Source organism: Argiope bruennichi, chromosome 10, assembly GCF_947563725.1.
Source record: "Argiope bruennichi chromosome 10, qqArgBrue1.1, whole genome shotgun sequence".
Classification (NCBI taxonomy): domain Eukaryota; kingdom Metazoa; phylum Arthropoda; class Arachnida; order Araneae; family Araneidae; genus Argiope; species Argiope bruennichi.
This window is the reverse complement of record NC_079160.1, coordinates 76,444,273-76,462,699: the sequence shown is the minus strand read 5'-3', so window position 1 is coordinate 76,462,699 and position 18,427 is coordinate 76,444,273. Positions and strand designations below refer to the sequence as shown.

General features: G+C 28.6%; 1 protein-coding gene across 1 annotated transcript in view; it reads right to left on the bottom strand.

The window, feature by feature from the left end:
• LOC129988290 (PH domain leucine-rich repeat-containing protein phosphatase 2-like) overlaps nt 1-9,846 on the bottom strand; it is a 95,821-nt gene extending 85,975 nt beyond the window's left edge. The window contains exons 1-2 of the mRNA XM_056096478.1: nt 9,647-9,846; nt 3,228-3,683 (exon numbers count right to left, since the gene is read on the bottom strand). Coding sequence (XP_055952453.1) covers nt 3,228-3,628 — 401 coding nt within the window. The 5' untranslated portion in view covers nt 3,629-3,683; nt 9,647-9,846. The remainder of the gene's footprint in view (nt 1-3,227; nt 3,684-9,646) is intronic.
• Nucleotides 9,847-18,427: the final 8,581 nt, after the last annotated feature.

Genomic DNA, 18,427 nt, shown 5'->3' with positions numbered 1-18,427 from the left:
AAAAGATCGTGTTGTCCGTTTAACAAAATGGTCACGTCTTTGCTTCTATTTTGTATTTTTCAGTTATGCAACATATTTTGAGAGAAGTTTTTTTTATCCAAGAAAAACGATTCTTTTTCTGAAGTTATTGGTAAAAACATGCAAACAAAAGACTTATTTTAAAGATATTTTACTATATTCGAAATGGTCCAAGTCGCCCATGCAATAAAAATAAAATCAGTATCTATACACGGATCTATGAAGTCTGTGTGTAATTTAAAGTAAGGTAATGATGTATACATATAAAAGAATAATCAAAAAGAATTCAAAAACTTGATACGTCTCAGACAAAATTCATGAGATAAAGATATCATTATCTTTAAATGGTATCTATAAAGCACGCGTGTAATTTAAAAAGAATATAACTTTGCATGTGTGTGTGTGTGTGTGTGTGTGTGTGTGTGTGTGTGTGTGTGTGTGTGTGTGTGTGTGTGTGTGTGTGTGTGTGTGTGTGTGTGTGTGTGTGTGTGTGTGTGGCAGAAAATATTAGTAAAAAAGGGTTTAAAGTTTTTGTATTATATTTTAATTTTTATCATATTTAAAAACTTTTTTTAGAAATTAGTAAAAAAGGGTTTAAAGTTTTTGTTTTATATTTTAATTTTTATGATATTTAAAAAACATTTTTAGAAATTCAAATTAATAAATTTTGTGAAAACAATCTTTAAAATAACCTTTATATTAAAAGAACTTTTTTTTTATTTTGTAGTTTTTAGTTTTTAAATTATTTTGATTATTGTAAATATACTTTATAATCGACTTATGATATACTTTATAATCGACGATTTATATCGGCTTATAAAGTAATGCCTTATTTATTATAGTAAGTAAGGCATTATTTATTATCTTAATTATTATCTGATAATTAATAAGGCATAATTTATTATCAAATAATGCCTTTTAAGTGTAATCAAGCTTTAATTATATCAATTCATTAAACGATTGATAGTGGGCGTTTATTTTCTTTTCATTTTCTTTTAATTTCTTAAAATTTTATCCGCATAAATTCTGCGAAATATGATCAGAATTTTTCATGTTTCTTTCTTTTAACCTCTCACGTTGATTGCTAAACAACACAATATTTTTGTTTTATTCTTTTTACCGGCTTTTGCCAATCTGGTTTATGACTGATTTACTTTATACAGTTTAAAAACAAACCATAAAAGAGTGAGATTTCTTACCCCATTATATTCAGCATTGTAATTATGAATTCAAAATCCCTTACAAATATTTCAAATAGTGTTTATATTAATTCAAATGGTATTTATTCAATCAAGCAAATTTGTTTTAAAAACTGTTATTGATATATTTGCCATCACTTTTGTAAATTCATATGCATTTAAAATAATGTAAATTAGATCCGGTTTGTTTTTCGTAACATATAAACATCACGCTTTGTTATCATTTATCAATAGAGGTATATTGTATAAATAATATATTGTTTTCATAAAGATTTCTGTTCAAAATATGCTTTTTTGTTATTTTTAAATTCTTAGTTTCTCTATGAACTAGGTCACCAGCATTCATAAGGTTATGAAGTTTAATTTATTTTTATGATTTTATTCAAATAATTTTCTATATATATATTGAAATCAAATTAAGCTTGAACAAATTAAAATATTTCATTTAAAGAGTTTTTAAAAAGTATTACTAAAAGTATTAAGGTATAGTTAGAAATATTCTCTTGTAAAGTAAATATTTAATGAGAATGTAAGATTGCGAAGAACATAAAATAAAATAATAAATAAATAAAAGCTACTAAATTCGAAAAAATTATAATAAATATTTTCTGCTAATCTTGTTAATAACAATATCAAATAAATAAGAATTCTAGAATGCATTACTTAAAAAAAAAAAAATGTGTATTGAACAGCTGCATATAATTTGGGAAAATTGTCAAAAAAAAATTTTAATACTTTTTTTCGTGAAATTATAAATAATTAAAGAAGGCGAAATGAATGCATTATGAATTAAACAATATTCCAATGACACATTATAATAATTCTGTCGTAAAAAATAAGTCCTTTTTACAATTAGTTTTCTACCGTGCAAAATATAAATATATATTTTTTGATATTACTTTTAAAAAAATAGCTATTCATGCAACAGCCATCTTGGTATTTTTTCACGTTTCCAGTTTAAATCTAATTCCAAAGTCGCTATTGACTTATACAAATTTTTTAATAAATGTTTATCAAAAAGATCTTTAAAAAGGATTTCCAAGCACACATTGTTGCCATTTGGGATTGGTTTGGTTTGGTTATATTAACGTCCCGTTTGAAGCAACACTAGGGCTATTTTGGGACGGACCTCGTAATTTTGAACCGCGATCAGATAACGAGGATGATACCTGAGCTGGAACACCCCCTCTCCACGCCACACCACACCAGCGGGAGGACGTTTGGTCATGATGGATTTAAAGTGCAACAGACCCCCCCCCCATACACGACGGTTCTTCGGTGGAATCGGGTTACGAACATGAAACCCTCCGGTTCCGAAGCCGAGACCCTACCACCAGGCCACCGCGGCCCGTTGCCATTTGGGAATAGTCATGTGAAGTTAATAAATGGAAATAAAAATGTGTAGCTAAATGGCTACATGATGTTATGTAGGATTAATATAAAATAATTATAAAAAAAAAAGAAACTGGATAAAAATTAAAATGAAATCTGCAGTCGCAAATTTCAAGTTATCATGTGAGAACATTATTATTTTTAAGTCATTATTTGTCTTAATTAATTTAAGTCATTAACCAGTTTAAACCGGTTTGAAACAATCACGAGACTTCTCTATCGGTCTCTATCCCCCCCCCTCTCTCTCTTTTCAATTTTTCTAGCTGGCAAGCAAAATTTTGGAGCTTTGAGATGAAATAACAGCTATGATGTCATAGTTCTACGTCAACTTTAAAAAAAAATCATCTGCTGTCAAAGAAGCATACGTAATAATAAAGCAATACTGGTAAAAGCAGGTCAACCTTTTAAAAACGCATCTGCTTTCAAAGAAGCATACATAATAATAATGCGATACTGATAAAAAAATATATGCGATTAAAAAATGATGAGGAAAATTGCCATTTATGCTTTATTTATTGCCTACTCGATTTCGAGTTTCTCGCTAACCAAAACAACATCATGTTCTCACATGATAATAATCAATTATTATTAAATATACAAATTACAAAAATATCTTACCTATGCAAACTTGTAACACCATCGGGTAAATATTCCAGTTCATTTCCCGATAAACATAGCACTTCCAAAAACGGAAACAAAACGAAATCCAACGGAACTGTTTTTAATTCGTTGATTGATAAATTAAGTCTCGTCAAATTTTTCAGTTCAGATAAGTCTGAAATCACATTGTCTTTCGATCGTCCCAAGTTATTGTTGGACAGATCTAAAATCCTCAAATGCACATTTCTCCGGACATACTCTGGTATTGTCACCAAGTCTCGTCCACATAGTTTCACTTCATCTTGGACGCTCCTAATGGGATTAATATCGACAGACAGGATCCTACTATCGTTTGGAGAACGAGAATTGCCTCCGCTGAAAACGATCGTCATCCTTGCACCTTGAGTTGTCGTCACCATGCGTTCGAGTTTGATTAATGATATCCACTTAATCGATGAAAATATTTACTGAAATCTGGAAAGAAATGATGAATTTATTATACTATTTGTGAAAAAAGAATATGGAAAACAATGAATGAAATTATACCAAAAACTTAAGAAGAAAAACAACATATAAAAAAATGTTTCTGATAAATAATTCTTAATTTTTTTTGTGAGTTCAGATTTAGAACAATTATCATATTAACTGGATAAAAAAACATTAAAAAAAAAACTAAAAGAAACTTAACTCTAAAGAAACTCAACTCTAAACATCGTATCATAATTAGGATTGCAGTTTTAGGATTGATTCGCTAACCTTTACGTTATTTTCAAATTTTTTTCTTGATTATGTTACAGCAATTATTGCGCACAAAAAATATATTTAATATTGCTATGAGTTCGTCAGTTTAAATCCACAAATTAACATAATGAAAAATACAGTTGTAAAATATAATTAAAACTATTTCTAAGAGAAAATATAGCACAGAAGTAAAATTAGTATAATTTAAAAATCAATAATCATACATACTCCTGGGATTAGATGCATAGTAAGGCTAGACATAAACTATATTTCCTTATTTGTGAAAATATATTTGCAGCTAATATGGTTTATTGTAGGCTCATTCGAAAGATTTTAGAGACAATTTGATTTTGCATTTCGTCAAAATTCTGGCGCATTATGTTCGACTTTAAATCCAGATATCCTAGTTAAAATGGTGTCTTCTTATAAGATTATCTCTGCTTTTTCAAAATATGCGCTTATTTTAAAAGGGGGTCCGTCAAAAACTTTTAAAATTAGTATTTTTATCCGATTTGCAGCATACTGAATTTATTCGTCCTAACTTGCAAGCAGTAAGTCAACCAACTGACTCTCCGACTCGCCACGAAGGCACACAGATTTAAACCATAAGGCTGAATGACCGGACCACCGCAACAGCAACACTGGCGGGAACTGTAGTTGAATCCTGAGGGCCATCACCGGTCACGGTACAACCCTCCCCTATGGAAGTACATCCCGTCATCGATGGGAGGAGTCAGATCCCCCACCTATTTGTACACCCTCCAGGGTGGCGAGAACCAACCACCATGCCAGAAGCATCTCATCCTCATTTCGAGGTGCCCCCGGGGGTTACTTGCAAGCAGTAAAATATAGGACATCTTTCGTTTGGCAGATTACACCAAACTCATCCAGTATATCAATTATTCCTATTTTTTTATCACTTCAAGCATTAATAAAATTTTAAATAATTCTTTTACCTTGAATTCATTGTAATTTTTGTCCTGTTTTTGTTCCTATGGCTTCGAGATTTCTCCTATAACTCCACCCCCCCTTTTTTTATATAAAATTTCTTTTTTAGAATTCCTTTTCTTATATTTTACACAGTATATGTATGAAATTTTATTTTATTCCGTTAATTAGTTTTAGCAGCAGATGTTTTCGATCGAAGGAAGTTATCTAATGGGCATCTTGCAGATTCGAGCATTAATATTTTCTTATTATCAAATACTTATTTTAGAAATTAGATAAGTCCTATCACATACGAAAAAAAAATCTGCTATGACACTTCTAAAGCATTTGAGCTTGCATTAACAGAGGGATAAAAGCTGAAGATAAGAAATAACTACAGTCTGCATTTGTCTGTAACATGTGTAATATTGTAAAAGCAATACCACAAATTAAGTTAGGAATTCTTTATATATCTTGCAAGAAGAAAGAGAACATGAATATTTCCATTTTTTTTATATTAATGTCTAATTTTGAAACACCGGAAAGATGATCTGAAAAAAACTTTGTGATTCTGAATTACGCTGAGATGATACAAATCACACTAAAACTGGCAATTCTTCTATGAATTTTCGCCATGCAGTAGAGAGAGGGTGTTAAAGATTTAATTGTAACAGATCGATACACATAACGGATCTTTAACGAAAAATCAAGTTTCGAATCTGGAATCCTCGTATTCTGAATTGTTTAGCTCCAAATCATGTAATAATGCCACAGCGTACCATAGGAAAATTTGTTTGATGACATGGCATGTGTAGCGTTTTTTATTCATTTGAATTCACGGTATTATTCTGAATGATAAGGCTAAATATTCGAATCCCCAAAATCATTATTTAATGCTTTGAATACACGAAACTGGGAACTTCTGAAACAAACAACAGAAAACAGAACTGCCATTTCTTTTCCACGACTAAAATTGACTTCACAATACTACACTTTTCCATTCTGTACGAATACAATAAAACAAACTTCACATCTCTTATTTCGCACACAATTTGATCCTTTCTCTGACCTTTGGAGGTCATAAAGCGAAGTCAAAACGATAAGTGGAACCTGAGATGACAAGGTCTGGACTCAACCCGAAGACAAACACATGAACTGCCAAAGATTACGATGCAGCACAACACTCGCAACGAAGCAAAACAATGGAGTATGTCCCAAAAGGAACATTAGTCACAGTGTTTAACATTTCAAATGGCTTAAATGTAACACTAACCACCAAAGTTTGTGTGAAACTTCCTTCCGTATGTCATTTAAGTCATCTCAAATGTCATTCAAAGTTAGAATGGTAAAGTTAAATGTGAAAAAGACAGAGTTTGGTATACCGGAAAGACATCAACCACAATCAATACGGTTTTTTTTTTTCTTTCTTTTTTTTTAGAACGAAAATAAAACCAACCTTTTTAAAATTAATTTTTTTAATATTTCCTTTTTTTCTTTTTACAGAATGTTACGTATAATTGTTAATTACTAGACAAAAAAATTATTTTTGCATAAGATAATATATTTCATCTATTGTTTATTTAAAATGTATTCGTATTCTTTCAATAATAAATAGATCTTATCATTGTTATTAATTAATTTTTATTACATTCTTATTCTCTTCTATATTTATTTACAGTAAAATTGAAAAAAAAAAGTGAAAATAAATTTTTAAATATTTTTTTTTTCTATCATGCTTTTCCAAATTTTTTTTCTTTCCCATCTTTTAATTCATTTAATGGTTATTGAAATAATAAAGTATAGTTTTGCATATCCAAATAATAATTGACTCAACGCTTTGTATTTAAAATTCATAACCAAAAGTTATTTTAGATTATTGTGTATCGCCCTTTAACCTTTTCCCCTACTTTTATTATAAATTTACATATCTCCGAGATTTCAAAAATTTCATTTCTGAGAAGCCAGTACCAAATAATGCTCAAAGAGACTCAAAAATTTTCTCAAAGCAATATAAATCAATATGTGTTTAATATTCAGTTAAATTAATAATTGACTTTTTTCCAGGAGTTTATACGACACACCTGAAGATCTCCTCAGAAATTTGATTTCAGAATTTACTATTATCTAGTAAGAAGAAAACGAACATGACACCACATCACAGTTAAAACAATTTTCAGTTTGATGCCAGATGACATACGTAAATGCATTTGTAACGTGACACATTTCCAGATTAGATGAATTAGAATTAGAATTAGAATCAATTCCTTTAAAAATGCACATAAATTACTGTGTAGGAATTTGTTTACTTTCTTTACTTTAAAAACCACTGTTATATTCAATGTGTCATCAATGTTCATAATTTTAATGAAACAGCACTTTGAAATCTCTGTGCATAATGTTCATTTCCTAAACATACCATTTATTAAACCATTTATTAATTTATTATCAGAATTTCATCACAGAAATCCCAAAATTCTAGAAAGCTTAAAATTATCCCGAGTACCCGAGCAGGTGTTTGTTAAAACCGCTGAGAAGTGTCCGAGGTGGGGCGGAGGAAGGTGTTTTCGAACACCTGTTGTTCGCGGGACGGTTATTTTCGTCTGCTCCATTCTCTATTTTCATTCACGTTCCGATCGCTAATTTTTCGTCGGTTTGTCTTCCGGTTCCCTTTCTTCTTCTGATAGATAGATAGATAATAATTGAAAAAAAAAAAAAAAAACGAACTGAATGTCGTTAGCGTACACAGTTTCTTTCGGTAATTTTTATTTTATTTAGGATTAGAAATGATTGGACTATTCATGGGTAAAAATCAGCTGTAGTGTAGTATTTTTTCAAAAATCTGACAATTAAATAAATTATCATCTTTCCTATTTCTGATGACTAATTAAAAAAGACTGAATTAACATTATTTCTCCAATTTTTGGTTTAAGAAATTGATGTGTGGTTGTTATTTTTTTTAAATCAAATGCTGTTTTGTTTTATTAATAAATTTTTAATAGATATTTTGAAAATCTAAAAATAATATTACAATTTACTACGATTGTGTTCTTTTTTTAAATAAGTTCACTAACAATTTCAACGTCAATTATTACATTTTTATAAAATATATTTAAGTGTTTTCAATACAAAAAATATTTTAAAAAAAGAATTAGAAAACGATACGAATCGAAAAGAAGATTACTATCGAAATTTTTTTGGCATGTACAGTGAAAAAAAAAATCATGTCAATTTCATTTTAAATTTTATTATTATTTCAATTACCAATGTGAGTTTTATATCAGTTCTAAAGAATATTATGTAAAACAATCCCTATTATTACACAAATGAATAATATCATATGATTATAATAAAAAGCAAAACATTCTAAAATGCAGTTAAATAAATGTTTTAAAAGGTTTATAATATAGCATTCCAAAATACATATTAGTGATAATTACTGAAAAAAATCTCAATATCTAATTATCATTCAATATAAGCCATATTCTTCTTAATTTTATTATAACTAATGAACAATGTGCGTAACACTTTAAAAAAATTATTTTCAAGCTTCTCTCACTTAAAATAATATAAATCAATAAAAAATAGAACATATTTTTATAATTATTGTTCACATTTTATGTGTTTATTAATAAATATTTTCTTTCTTAAAAAGTCTTGATATAGCAATCTTCCTTTCAAACTTACTTATATTGAAAATGAAGCCAATGTTACATTTATATATTAGAATACACAATTATACTAATATATTTCCTAATCTTGTACTGAATATTTATTTTAAAAATATTAAACATCATCTGTTAGTATACCGTATTCTGCAAAGATCTGAAGAATAATATTAGATGAATTATTTGAAACAAAATTAATTTTATTACTGAATACACAAATTATTGGCCTAAAAATGGTAGTATTGAATAATTCATTGGACATTGTAGGAGATGAAGCGTATAAAAATAAATGTTAAATAGCGCTTTTAAAGTTGCAAAAGCAATTTAAACTACATAATATGCTATTTCACACTTTTATATATTTGTTATTATACAATTATAGTTAGTTTTCTCTTAAAATAATATGAAGCGTATAAAAATAAATGTTAAATAGCGCTTTTAAAGTTGCAAAAGCAATTTAAACTACATAATATGCTATTTCACACTTTTATATATTTGTTATTATACAATTATAGTTAGTTTTCTCTTAAAATAATAATAACATATAAATAAATTTAATAATGTTTTTTTTTGTTTAATTAGCTTATTTTAGCTCAGTATATATACTTCTATCAAACATTCTATTTATTCAAATCAGTAGGTATATTTCAAATTAAAATATATTTTTATTACATACATCCTGTTATTTATTCTTACCAATATGTATATTTCAAATCAATATGTACATTTTTTATACATTCTGTTATCTTTTCAAATATGCATACAAATTTGAAGAACACTTTTCTAAGAAAGTTAGGGTGGAAATGTTTAATAAACACGAAAAATTATTGAAACGTTTCCTCAATGGACACAGTTATGACTGTAATTCTCGGCTACAAAATCAATTATTAAAAGCTAAAATAAAAATAAAAATTCTAAATGCTGATTTGATTGTTAGGCAACAACTACAAATATGAATTCGTAGTAGGAAAAGGATAATGGAACTCATTTTTAAATAATAATATCAACACATAGCTTCATATGAAGTCTTAGTTATGATATAATTTTTAATTACCCTCAATAAAATAATGGCAATTTTGATTTTTCCATAGAATAAAAACTTACCCATACATTCCACACGCGTTAGGTAAATAAACATTCGCAATCCACAATCACATATTCCCATAAATGGTGCTAAAATCCAATGAACTTTATGGGCGTGTTTTCAAACAAGAGATAATTATCCACAAAGAAATATCATATGAGAAAAGAAGGTTCAGAACAAATCCTTTATACCGACAACAAAGAAAACGAGCCGAGTGAGAACCACCTCACTTGAGCGAGGAGAGTTCTCTTCTGTCGGAAGACGATGCGAGCAGACGATTTCTTCCAGGTTTCGGTTGAGCTGCCACCAGAATCATCTGAAGGGGAAATCGCAACAAAAGACCCAGATTAAAAGGGGCCAACTTGTTAGTAAAAGCAGCAGTCGCAAGTTTCATTCTTATGGTCGGGAAAAGCTGAGCTGAAATTTCGTAAATCGTATTTAAAGAAATGCATGTTTCCATTTGTGTGGGTTTTTTTTTTTTTTTTTTAAGAATTGGAGCAAAAATTAGTTATTAAAGGATCACGGCTTCTTTTATTATATTTCTTATAGAATCATCAGTTTTGTGAAAATAAATCAAAATTTAAATTATCTTCTATCTCGGTATTATTAAAGAAATATTTTTTTTTTTTTCTCCTATAAGAATTGCATTTTTCATTCAAGCAGCAAACGATAACAAGGGAAAAAAAAGTTTAAAAAAAAAGAATAATTACTATTTATAAATAAAAACATAAGAACAAATCAAATATTAACATTCGTAAACATTTTTACTCTCGAAATAATAAAATAAAATTTATACACATTTTTTTACTTGTGAATTGAAATAAATTTTAAAATATTCTTTATGAATGAAAAAAAAGTAAATGACTTCTCTCCTGAAAAAAACTTTATCAATCGTTGCTAACAGGTTTTAACTTGCCATTGTTCGTCTTTCTTTCCTTATGTCTCTTTAAATGTAGTTCAGCTAAAGAAATTCTTAAATGCCATTAGAATAAGAGAATAATACGTAAAACTGCCAAATTAATTATTTTTTTTTACAGAATTGCATCTTTATTGGTTTTCTTTGCTATTTTATTTTGAAAATTTTCTATCTTTTTTAATTTAATCAGTATTATTTTATTTGATTTAACGTGATATTAATTTTTCTGTGATGATTCTAACTAAAATACTTAAAAACTTAAAAGAAAAATAAATAAAAGCAATATATCATGAAAAACGCTTTTGTTCGTATTACAGAAGAAAAGTAAACGCCATACTCAAGCGTTTAATCATTAAATTCCATCAGAACAGATACAAAATTGTGGAAAGGTATTCTAAAATACATGTTTTCTTTAAGAGTAAATATTACGGCTAGTGAAGAATCAAAATTAAAAATATTGCATGGATTTTTTTTCTCAAAGTGATAGAATAAGTACTATGCATACATCAAAATATATATTACTGTCATAATAGGGGAAGTAATGTTTTAAAACATGAATTTTGTGAAAAAAATTAGTGAATAATTAAAATCCTAATTTAATTCATAGCAAAGGATCCAATACTCAATAAATATTATTTTACACTTCAGTGACAAATGAAAATTGGTTTACATTATTGACAAAACATACAATTTTTAAAATGCGTTTCATTTTAAATAAATCTTTTATTAAAAATATCATAACTTATTTTTATTTATATTTGTTTTATAGTTTTGCTCAAATTTCGATTAGTGTTTATACCAAGAAAAGTATGTCCTCTCGCATTTCTCTTAAATGTAGCGAGCGTAATTCATGCTATGTTTTATCGTAAAATCTTTTTTCCTTAATCGACTCAGTCAAAAATTCAGGTATAGATTTACAACTGTAATGTAAAAATCACATAATTTTTTTTCTTTAATTATTGCGTTCATATTTACAGAAAATAGACTGATAAAAAAAATTAATCATTTGACAAAGTTGGGACAAAATTTAATAAATATATACTACTCAGTTGACAAAGCCGTTCGCCATATGTTTATCAGTTTTAACTTTTGTATTTTATTTATTGTTCACATATACAAAAATGGAAGTTAACAGATTTCTTGTTGCAGTATTTCATGCAAAATGAATCTAAAATATAAATCTACGATTTGATGTAAACAACACATACGAAATTAAGTTCGTCTATCTCATTCCATTGATGAAACATCGTATTTACAGATAGACAGATATAATATCGATAATCGGTTTTGAGAGGAGAGGTGGAATCAGCAAAATCTAAAGTGAGATTATTCAAAATCGCGAAATCGAACTTGTTGGCTATTACATTATTTTTTTTAGCATATGAGGAATTTAAAAAAAAAAAAAAAATAGGGGGAAATGTTCCAATTTTAAAATAATTTATTAAAATTTATTAAACATTTTCAATTTGGTTATTTTATTCATCATTAAATTTGAATTTACTCTTTACCTGCTTCTCCACCAAAAAAATCATAAAATAAATAGAATAAGAAAATAGACTGAGAATAAAAAAATATGTACCGGGTGGTCGTAAAACAACTTTTTCTATTTGAAGAGGCTATTAACAAATGGAATGAAAATAAATTTCATGTTCATGTAGGTATAAAAAGAAATGAATGAAGTACAAAGAAAAAGCAACAAAAATCACCGACAAAAGATTTCAGGGCTGTCGGAAACGGAAACACTGGAATCAATAATTACAACAGAAGCATAGAAAATGGCTTATTGCAAAATCAAATGACTGCTCAAGTTAGAAAAAATGTACATACAGAAATCAATGATAAACAGCATGAAACTTACAGAAAATATTCTTTTATTAATCTACATGAGATTTTTAGACTGCATTTTCAATGCTCTAATCTTATCTTAAAGTAAAAGTTATTGTATCAGTAACTGCCAATCTGACAATCTTCCCTTACCTTTCAAAATGTATTTGTTAGTTGATTTTCATTTTAATTATTTATTTTAGTTGCAGATACTTACAAATTAGAAAAATATTTGTGGCCATCAGGACCAGATTAAGCCCCTCAGACAAAGTAATTCTCGGGGATCCCGTTTTTACTTTATTACTGCCTGCATTTGATTTTTTTAAATTATTATAATAATCATCAATAATTTGTGTAAGCATTTTAAGGTAACAAATTCTGATAATCTGGCAAAACATTTAATTACGGTGATCCTTCGAGATTTTTTATTCTAGTATTTCTTATATAAAAAAAATTGAAAGACCTAAATTTAAAGCAAATTTTAACAAAACAGTAAATAAAAAATCTAAAAACTATTAATTATAGATTTGGACATTTTTTAAAATGTAAAGCAATACTTTAAAAACAATATAATATAAAACTTGTGAAAGGTAATTAAATAGATATATTAGAATAGTGTTTCAACATGTAATCGATATTTGATTTGAATTTGAAATAGTTCGAGCACTCAGCCCTTGTAAATGAAATGGAAACATAAAAAGAATACAATCATAAAATATCGCAAAAGAATATATAGAAATTTCGGGAGCTCCTAATGTTGTGAGGGCCCTGGGCAGTTGCTTATTTTGTCTGATTGATAATCTGTCCCCAATGAACATTCTTGGATTGAGGTTTCAGCATTTCAAATGCAGCAGCATTTCGTTCTTAGAGTAGATCAGGAAATAAAAGAACTTCGCGAATAGTATTTCTGCCACACGGCTAAGTATATAAAATGTTGAAGCCAGAATTAAAGTTTTCTTTTTAGAGAATTTTTAAATTATTTGTAATTTAAGGAAACATATCGCGTCACTTCGCAGTAAACACCGCTTTTCTTAATTTCCAAAATTTTACAAGAAGAAAAGACTGAATTTTTTTGCAGTCAGTAACAAATATTTCTGATTTTTATAATTTGATATGAACTTGCGTTTTTTATTTCCTTTGAAATATTTTTATAGAAGAAAAAAGAAAATTAAGTAGTGTGAAATCATATATTTTTTTTTAAAATTTAATGTATAGTTGTTCATACTTATTACCCTTTCCATAATTTCATTATTTTTTAAAGAATCTTATTTCTAAAAAAAAAGAAAAAAGTGAAGACAGAGAAAGGTTCGAAAAGAATCTTCAGTTAATAGACGAAAAAGTTGATAAAAGCAGCGTTACTTCACAGGTTTTAGTCAAATATTTATTGAAACGAATATATATTTTTAAAATCAACGCAAGTATTTCATGATTATAGCAGTTTCTTTGTAATAAATTACTTTAAAAACAACTGCTACAAAACACATGCAGAAATGAAGAAAAGTAAATTAGGATTTAGTACCTGAAAAGCCACGCTACATTTTTTTTAGTTCGTAAAGTTTAAAATCGACCCCAAAAGCTCGCACCTGCTGCGGTGGAGCTCATTGAGGAAGCCCGCATCGGGCCTCTTCCTTGAATGTTAAGCAAGGTGCTTTCTATTTCTTTCAAAATGGAGTCACAGACCTAAACACCCGTATATTTTCGTACTAGGTTTTTTGTATATCTTCAAACAGTTAAAAGAAGAAAAAAAAAAGAGTTTTCTATAGAGCTTTTATATATATTCGATATTATTACAAGTTGCAACATTTAATGATCGATATGTTTTTGAACATAAGGATTATCTATGTATCCATGTTGTTATCAAAATGAATACTTATACTCTGTTGTTTCACCTTACCTTTCTGAATAAGGAGATACAACAGAGGAAAGAGAAAGCTTTGTGTGTGTGTGTGTGTGTGTGTGTGTGTGTGTGTGTGTGTGTGTGTGTGTGTGTGTGTGTGTGTGTGTGTGTGTGTGTGTGTGTGTGTGTGTGTGTGTGTGTGCGCGCGTGTGTGTGTGCGTATATCAATTATTTATTCCAAAGGATATATTTAAATAAATTTCTAAATTACGTAGTCATATGTAAGAGAAAATTCGGTAAAAAAATAAAAAAAAAAAGAAGAAGAAGAAGAAGAAGAGGGAAAAAGACCAAAGGAAAAAAATTCAAGGGAACTCGAGTCTATTCAGTAACATCGTAATTTGATGTCTTAGCCTTGATTCATCTGTCGTTATCTTATCTTAAATACTTTTCTCTTAATTATATAATAATAATAACAGACACATTCAAAAATTCATTTAATATTGTCATAATTCGCATGATTAAAATTCCAATAGCCAATAAAATATAGTGAAAATATTTTTAAAAATTTCGTAAAATTAGAAAAAAAAAATTATGCGAATTTTTTGAATTTTAAAATGGTGTAAAAATGGTTTTGCTTTAATAATATGCTTTGAATTTATTCAGGGGAAACATTGAAATTTCAACTATATTTTAGTTAAAAATCTAATAAAAATTTTGGAAAACTTTTTCTAAACGAGTATCTACTACCTTAAAAAATAACTTACCTTCTAGATTTTATAGTTCTAAATGCAACAGTATTCCTTGTAGAAAGTTTTGAATGATTTTCAATTAATATATATCACATTATGAAATTTATAGAAAATATAGCAAAAAAAAAAAAATGAGTGGGATTTTCTAATACAAACAACTGTAAATTAATCTCTACGTAAATGTTTTGGAATGTTCGATTAAAAGCTAAAAAAAGTACTGATTAGTATCATAAAAAAATAAATGATTACCCGGAAAGAATTCGAACTATTCGTTTTCTCTAACGAGGCATAATCTTCCTGGTGAATTCAATTCTTACTTCAATTCGTGTTATAAATTTTTGTTATACAATAGTTTTATCACCCATATTTTTAATTTCTTCCACAGAATTTAAAAAAATATATCCACTTTCTGAGAAATATATTTTCTACAGACATTTTAAATAGATGGAGTCAGTGCACTGTAAGAATGCTTTTTTTTTATGCAGGCTCATAAAAACAACTGCATTCCTTCTCTTCCCACCCCACCCACTATTTTCTTTCTATTCCGTCCGAAAAAGTTTACTTTTCTTTCTTCTTCTTTTTTTTTTTTTTTAAGCAACGACTACAAAATTAAGGTTCACACGTTATCGCTTCAGCAAATCTGACCGCGGACAAAAAACATTGAAGCAGAACTTCATTCTGACATCGCGCATTTAAAATCAGCAGACGATATTACTGCAAGTTGCCAATTAATGGCCAGAAAAAAAAGTATCAAAATTTTGTTTCGTATTCGAAAGTAGCCGTACCATCAACCACCTCTTCGTGATGGTAAAAGGAGGTCAGGCGTGTAAAGGAAATAAAAATGACATAAGAAAATAAAAAGAAAGAAAAAGATGTGCTGGAAAATTAAAGAAATAGAACTACACAATGTGCATGACCTCCCAGGGACGAATCGTAACCGTGACTGCTGAAATTGTTTATTTAAAACAGTTTGTTTGCTGATCGATTTTTGAATTAAGGTATCCGAGTTTTATCTGTAGTATATGATTCAAATCTATGTAATTGGTAGATTTCAATATTGTCTCTAACTCAGGTAGAACTAATTTGTTCTTATATTCACTAATTAAACTTTTTAAAATAAATATTATTTTAAATGGGTATTAAGTTTCTTTTTAATTTGGTTTTATGCTAGAATACATCTAATATTACAAGAGCAAAAAAATTTTATGTTACTTTTTTTCTTTTAAAAAATTATGCTTTAAGCTTTCTGCTTTTATTTCTTTAATGAATAGAATGGTTAGGAGGACTTAAACAGATTGCACGTGTTCTATTTTATCTTCATAGGTTTAAAAAGATAAAATATTAAAACTTTATGCTATTATATTCCAATAGTTTTAAAATTTTTAATTTCATAAAAAAAAGTTTTATGTTTACTTCAAACTTTTGGCAATTTCACTGCATAAATTTCCTACTTTTTTCAAAAGTTTATGCACAACCGTTTTTTAATTAAACTTCAGGTTTAATTCATAAATTTGTAGGTAAAAAATATTTTATTTAAATGTTACACTTTAAATTTCTGAGTTAGTTTAGTTTAGTTATATTAACATCCCGTTATAAAGCAACACTAGGGCTATTTTGGGACGGACCTCGTAATTTGAACCGAGGTCAGATGACGAGCACCCCCCTCTCCACGCCATACCATACCAGCGGGAGGACATTTGGCATGACGGATTTAACGTGCAACAGACCCCCTTACACGACGGTTCTTCGGTGGAATCGGGTCTCGAACCTGAAACCCTACGACTACACAAGCCGAGACCGTACCACCAGGCCACCGCGACCTCTTAAATTTCTGAGATAATTATAGTCGTATTCAAGTTCATTTTCGACCAACTTTTGGGTGGTATCAAAAGATAACCACATTGGGTGAATAACCACATTTATAAGTGAACATATAGACAGTCAACAAGCTGATGAATTTTATGCATAACTACATTATAAACATAAAAAATATATTTAAAATTATGTAAATATATCTCTACGTTTTTGCATTGGACTTGCACCTTTAATTAGTAAGAAAATTGTATCAATTAGTTATTCAGTTTCATTTTTATATCAGTTTAGAAATGGAAGTTCAAAACGCGCATTTCAAACGTATTTTATTTGCTATTTCCCGAAGAAACAGGAACGCATTGGAATTGGTTTGCCAAATTCAGTTATGGTGATTTTTCACCCAAAATAATGCCAGTCATTCAACTGGCCATTCAGTTAAAGTTCATGAAAGTCATATTAAGGTGTCATTATCTATACAGATTTTCATATCCCAATACCTAAAATTGCAGAGAAGCTCAATGTTTCTCACACATGCATTCAAAAAATTTTTTGAAATAGTTTGATTATTCTAAGAAATTCGATTTATGGATCCTTTTTTAACTTAAATAAATTCATTTGGCGAAACGCTACAAGCATCTGCGATTGGCTTCTGAAACGTAACAAAATTTATCCACTGCAGAAGCGACTAATTGCTGCCAACAAACAATATTAATCGAAAAATATCGTTAATGAACCATTCCAGACAACATCAAAACTGATCTTCACCTTTAAAAAAAACTGATCAGTTTGGCAGGATTAGAAAGAAATTCGATTTGTTGAAATTTTACCAAGAAATCAGTTGGTTAATTCAAAAGTCTACGTTCAACAACTCACCATACTCAGCGATGTAGTTCAAGCAAAGTTGTCAGAATGGGCAACAAAAAGTGGTCAACATTAATCGAAAAAGATCGCGAATTAACCAGCTCAGGCAACATCAAAAACTGATCTTCACCTTTAAAAAACAAACTGATCAGTCCTTTGGCGGAATTAGGAAGAAATTCGGTTCTTTGAAATTTTACCAATAAATCAGTTAGTTAATTCAAACATCTACACACTAAACTGAGGGATGTAGTTCAAGCAAAGTTGTCAGAATTGGCGAATCGTAAGATTTTTTTTCTCAATGTGATAATACAAAGCTTTAAATATATTTGGTCTCTCGCCAAAATTTATAGGAGGAAGGAGTTAAATATCCCAACCATGAGTTTGCACCTTCAGATTTTCATTTATTTCATTTAATGCAGAACTCTTTGAATGGTAAAATTTTTAATCACGTTGATGATATACAATACTATTTAATTCAGTTTTTTTGCTGATAGAAATCAGAAAATACATGAACATAGAATAATGACACTTCCTACAAGATGACAAAAGATCATCGACAAATACGGACAATATCTAATTTAATAAAGTTATGTGGTGGAATGAAGATCATTATGATCCGTACAGTGGAAGCAAGTGGATCCGTGTTTTCGGGAACATTTATTTAATGATCACATTTCACACAAAACAAACGTGAAAGAAAAGGCCTTAAGGCGCACTACTCAGAACAGCATCTCATCTCATTATTTTTACAATCGCAGTGCACCATGGGATGCGTACCTAATTAGGTATTGCCATCTATTAT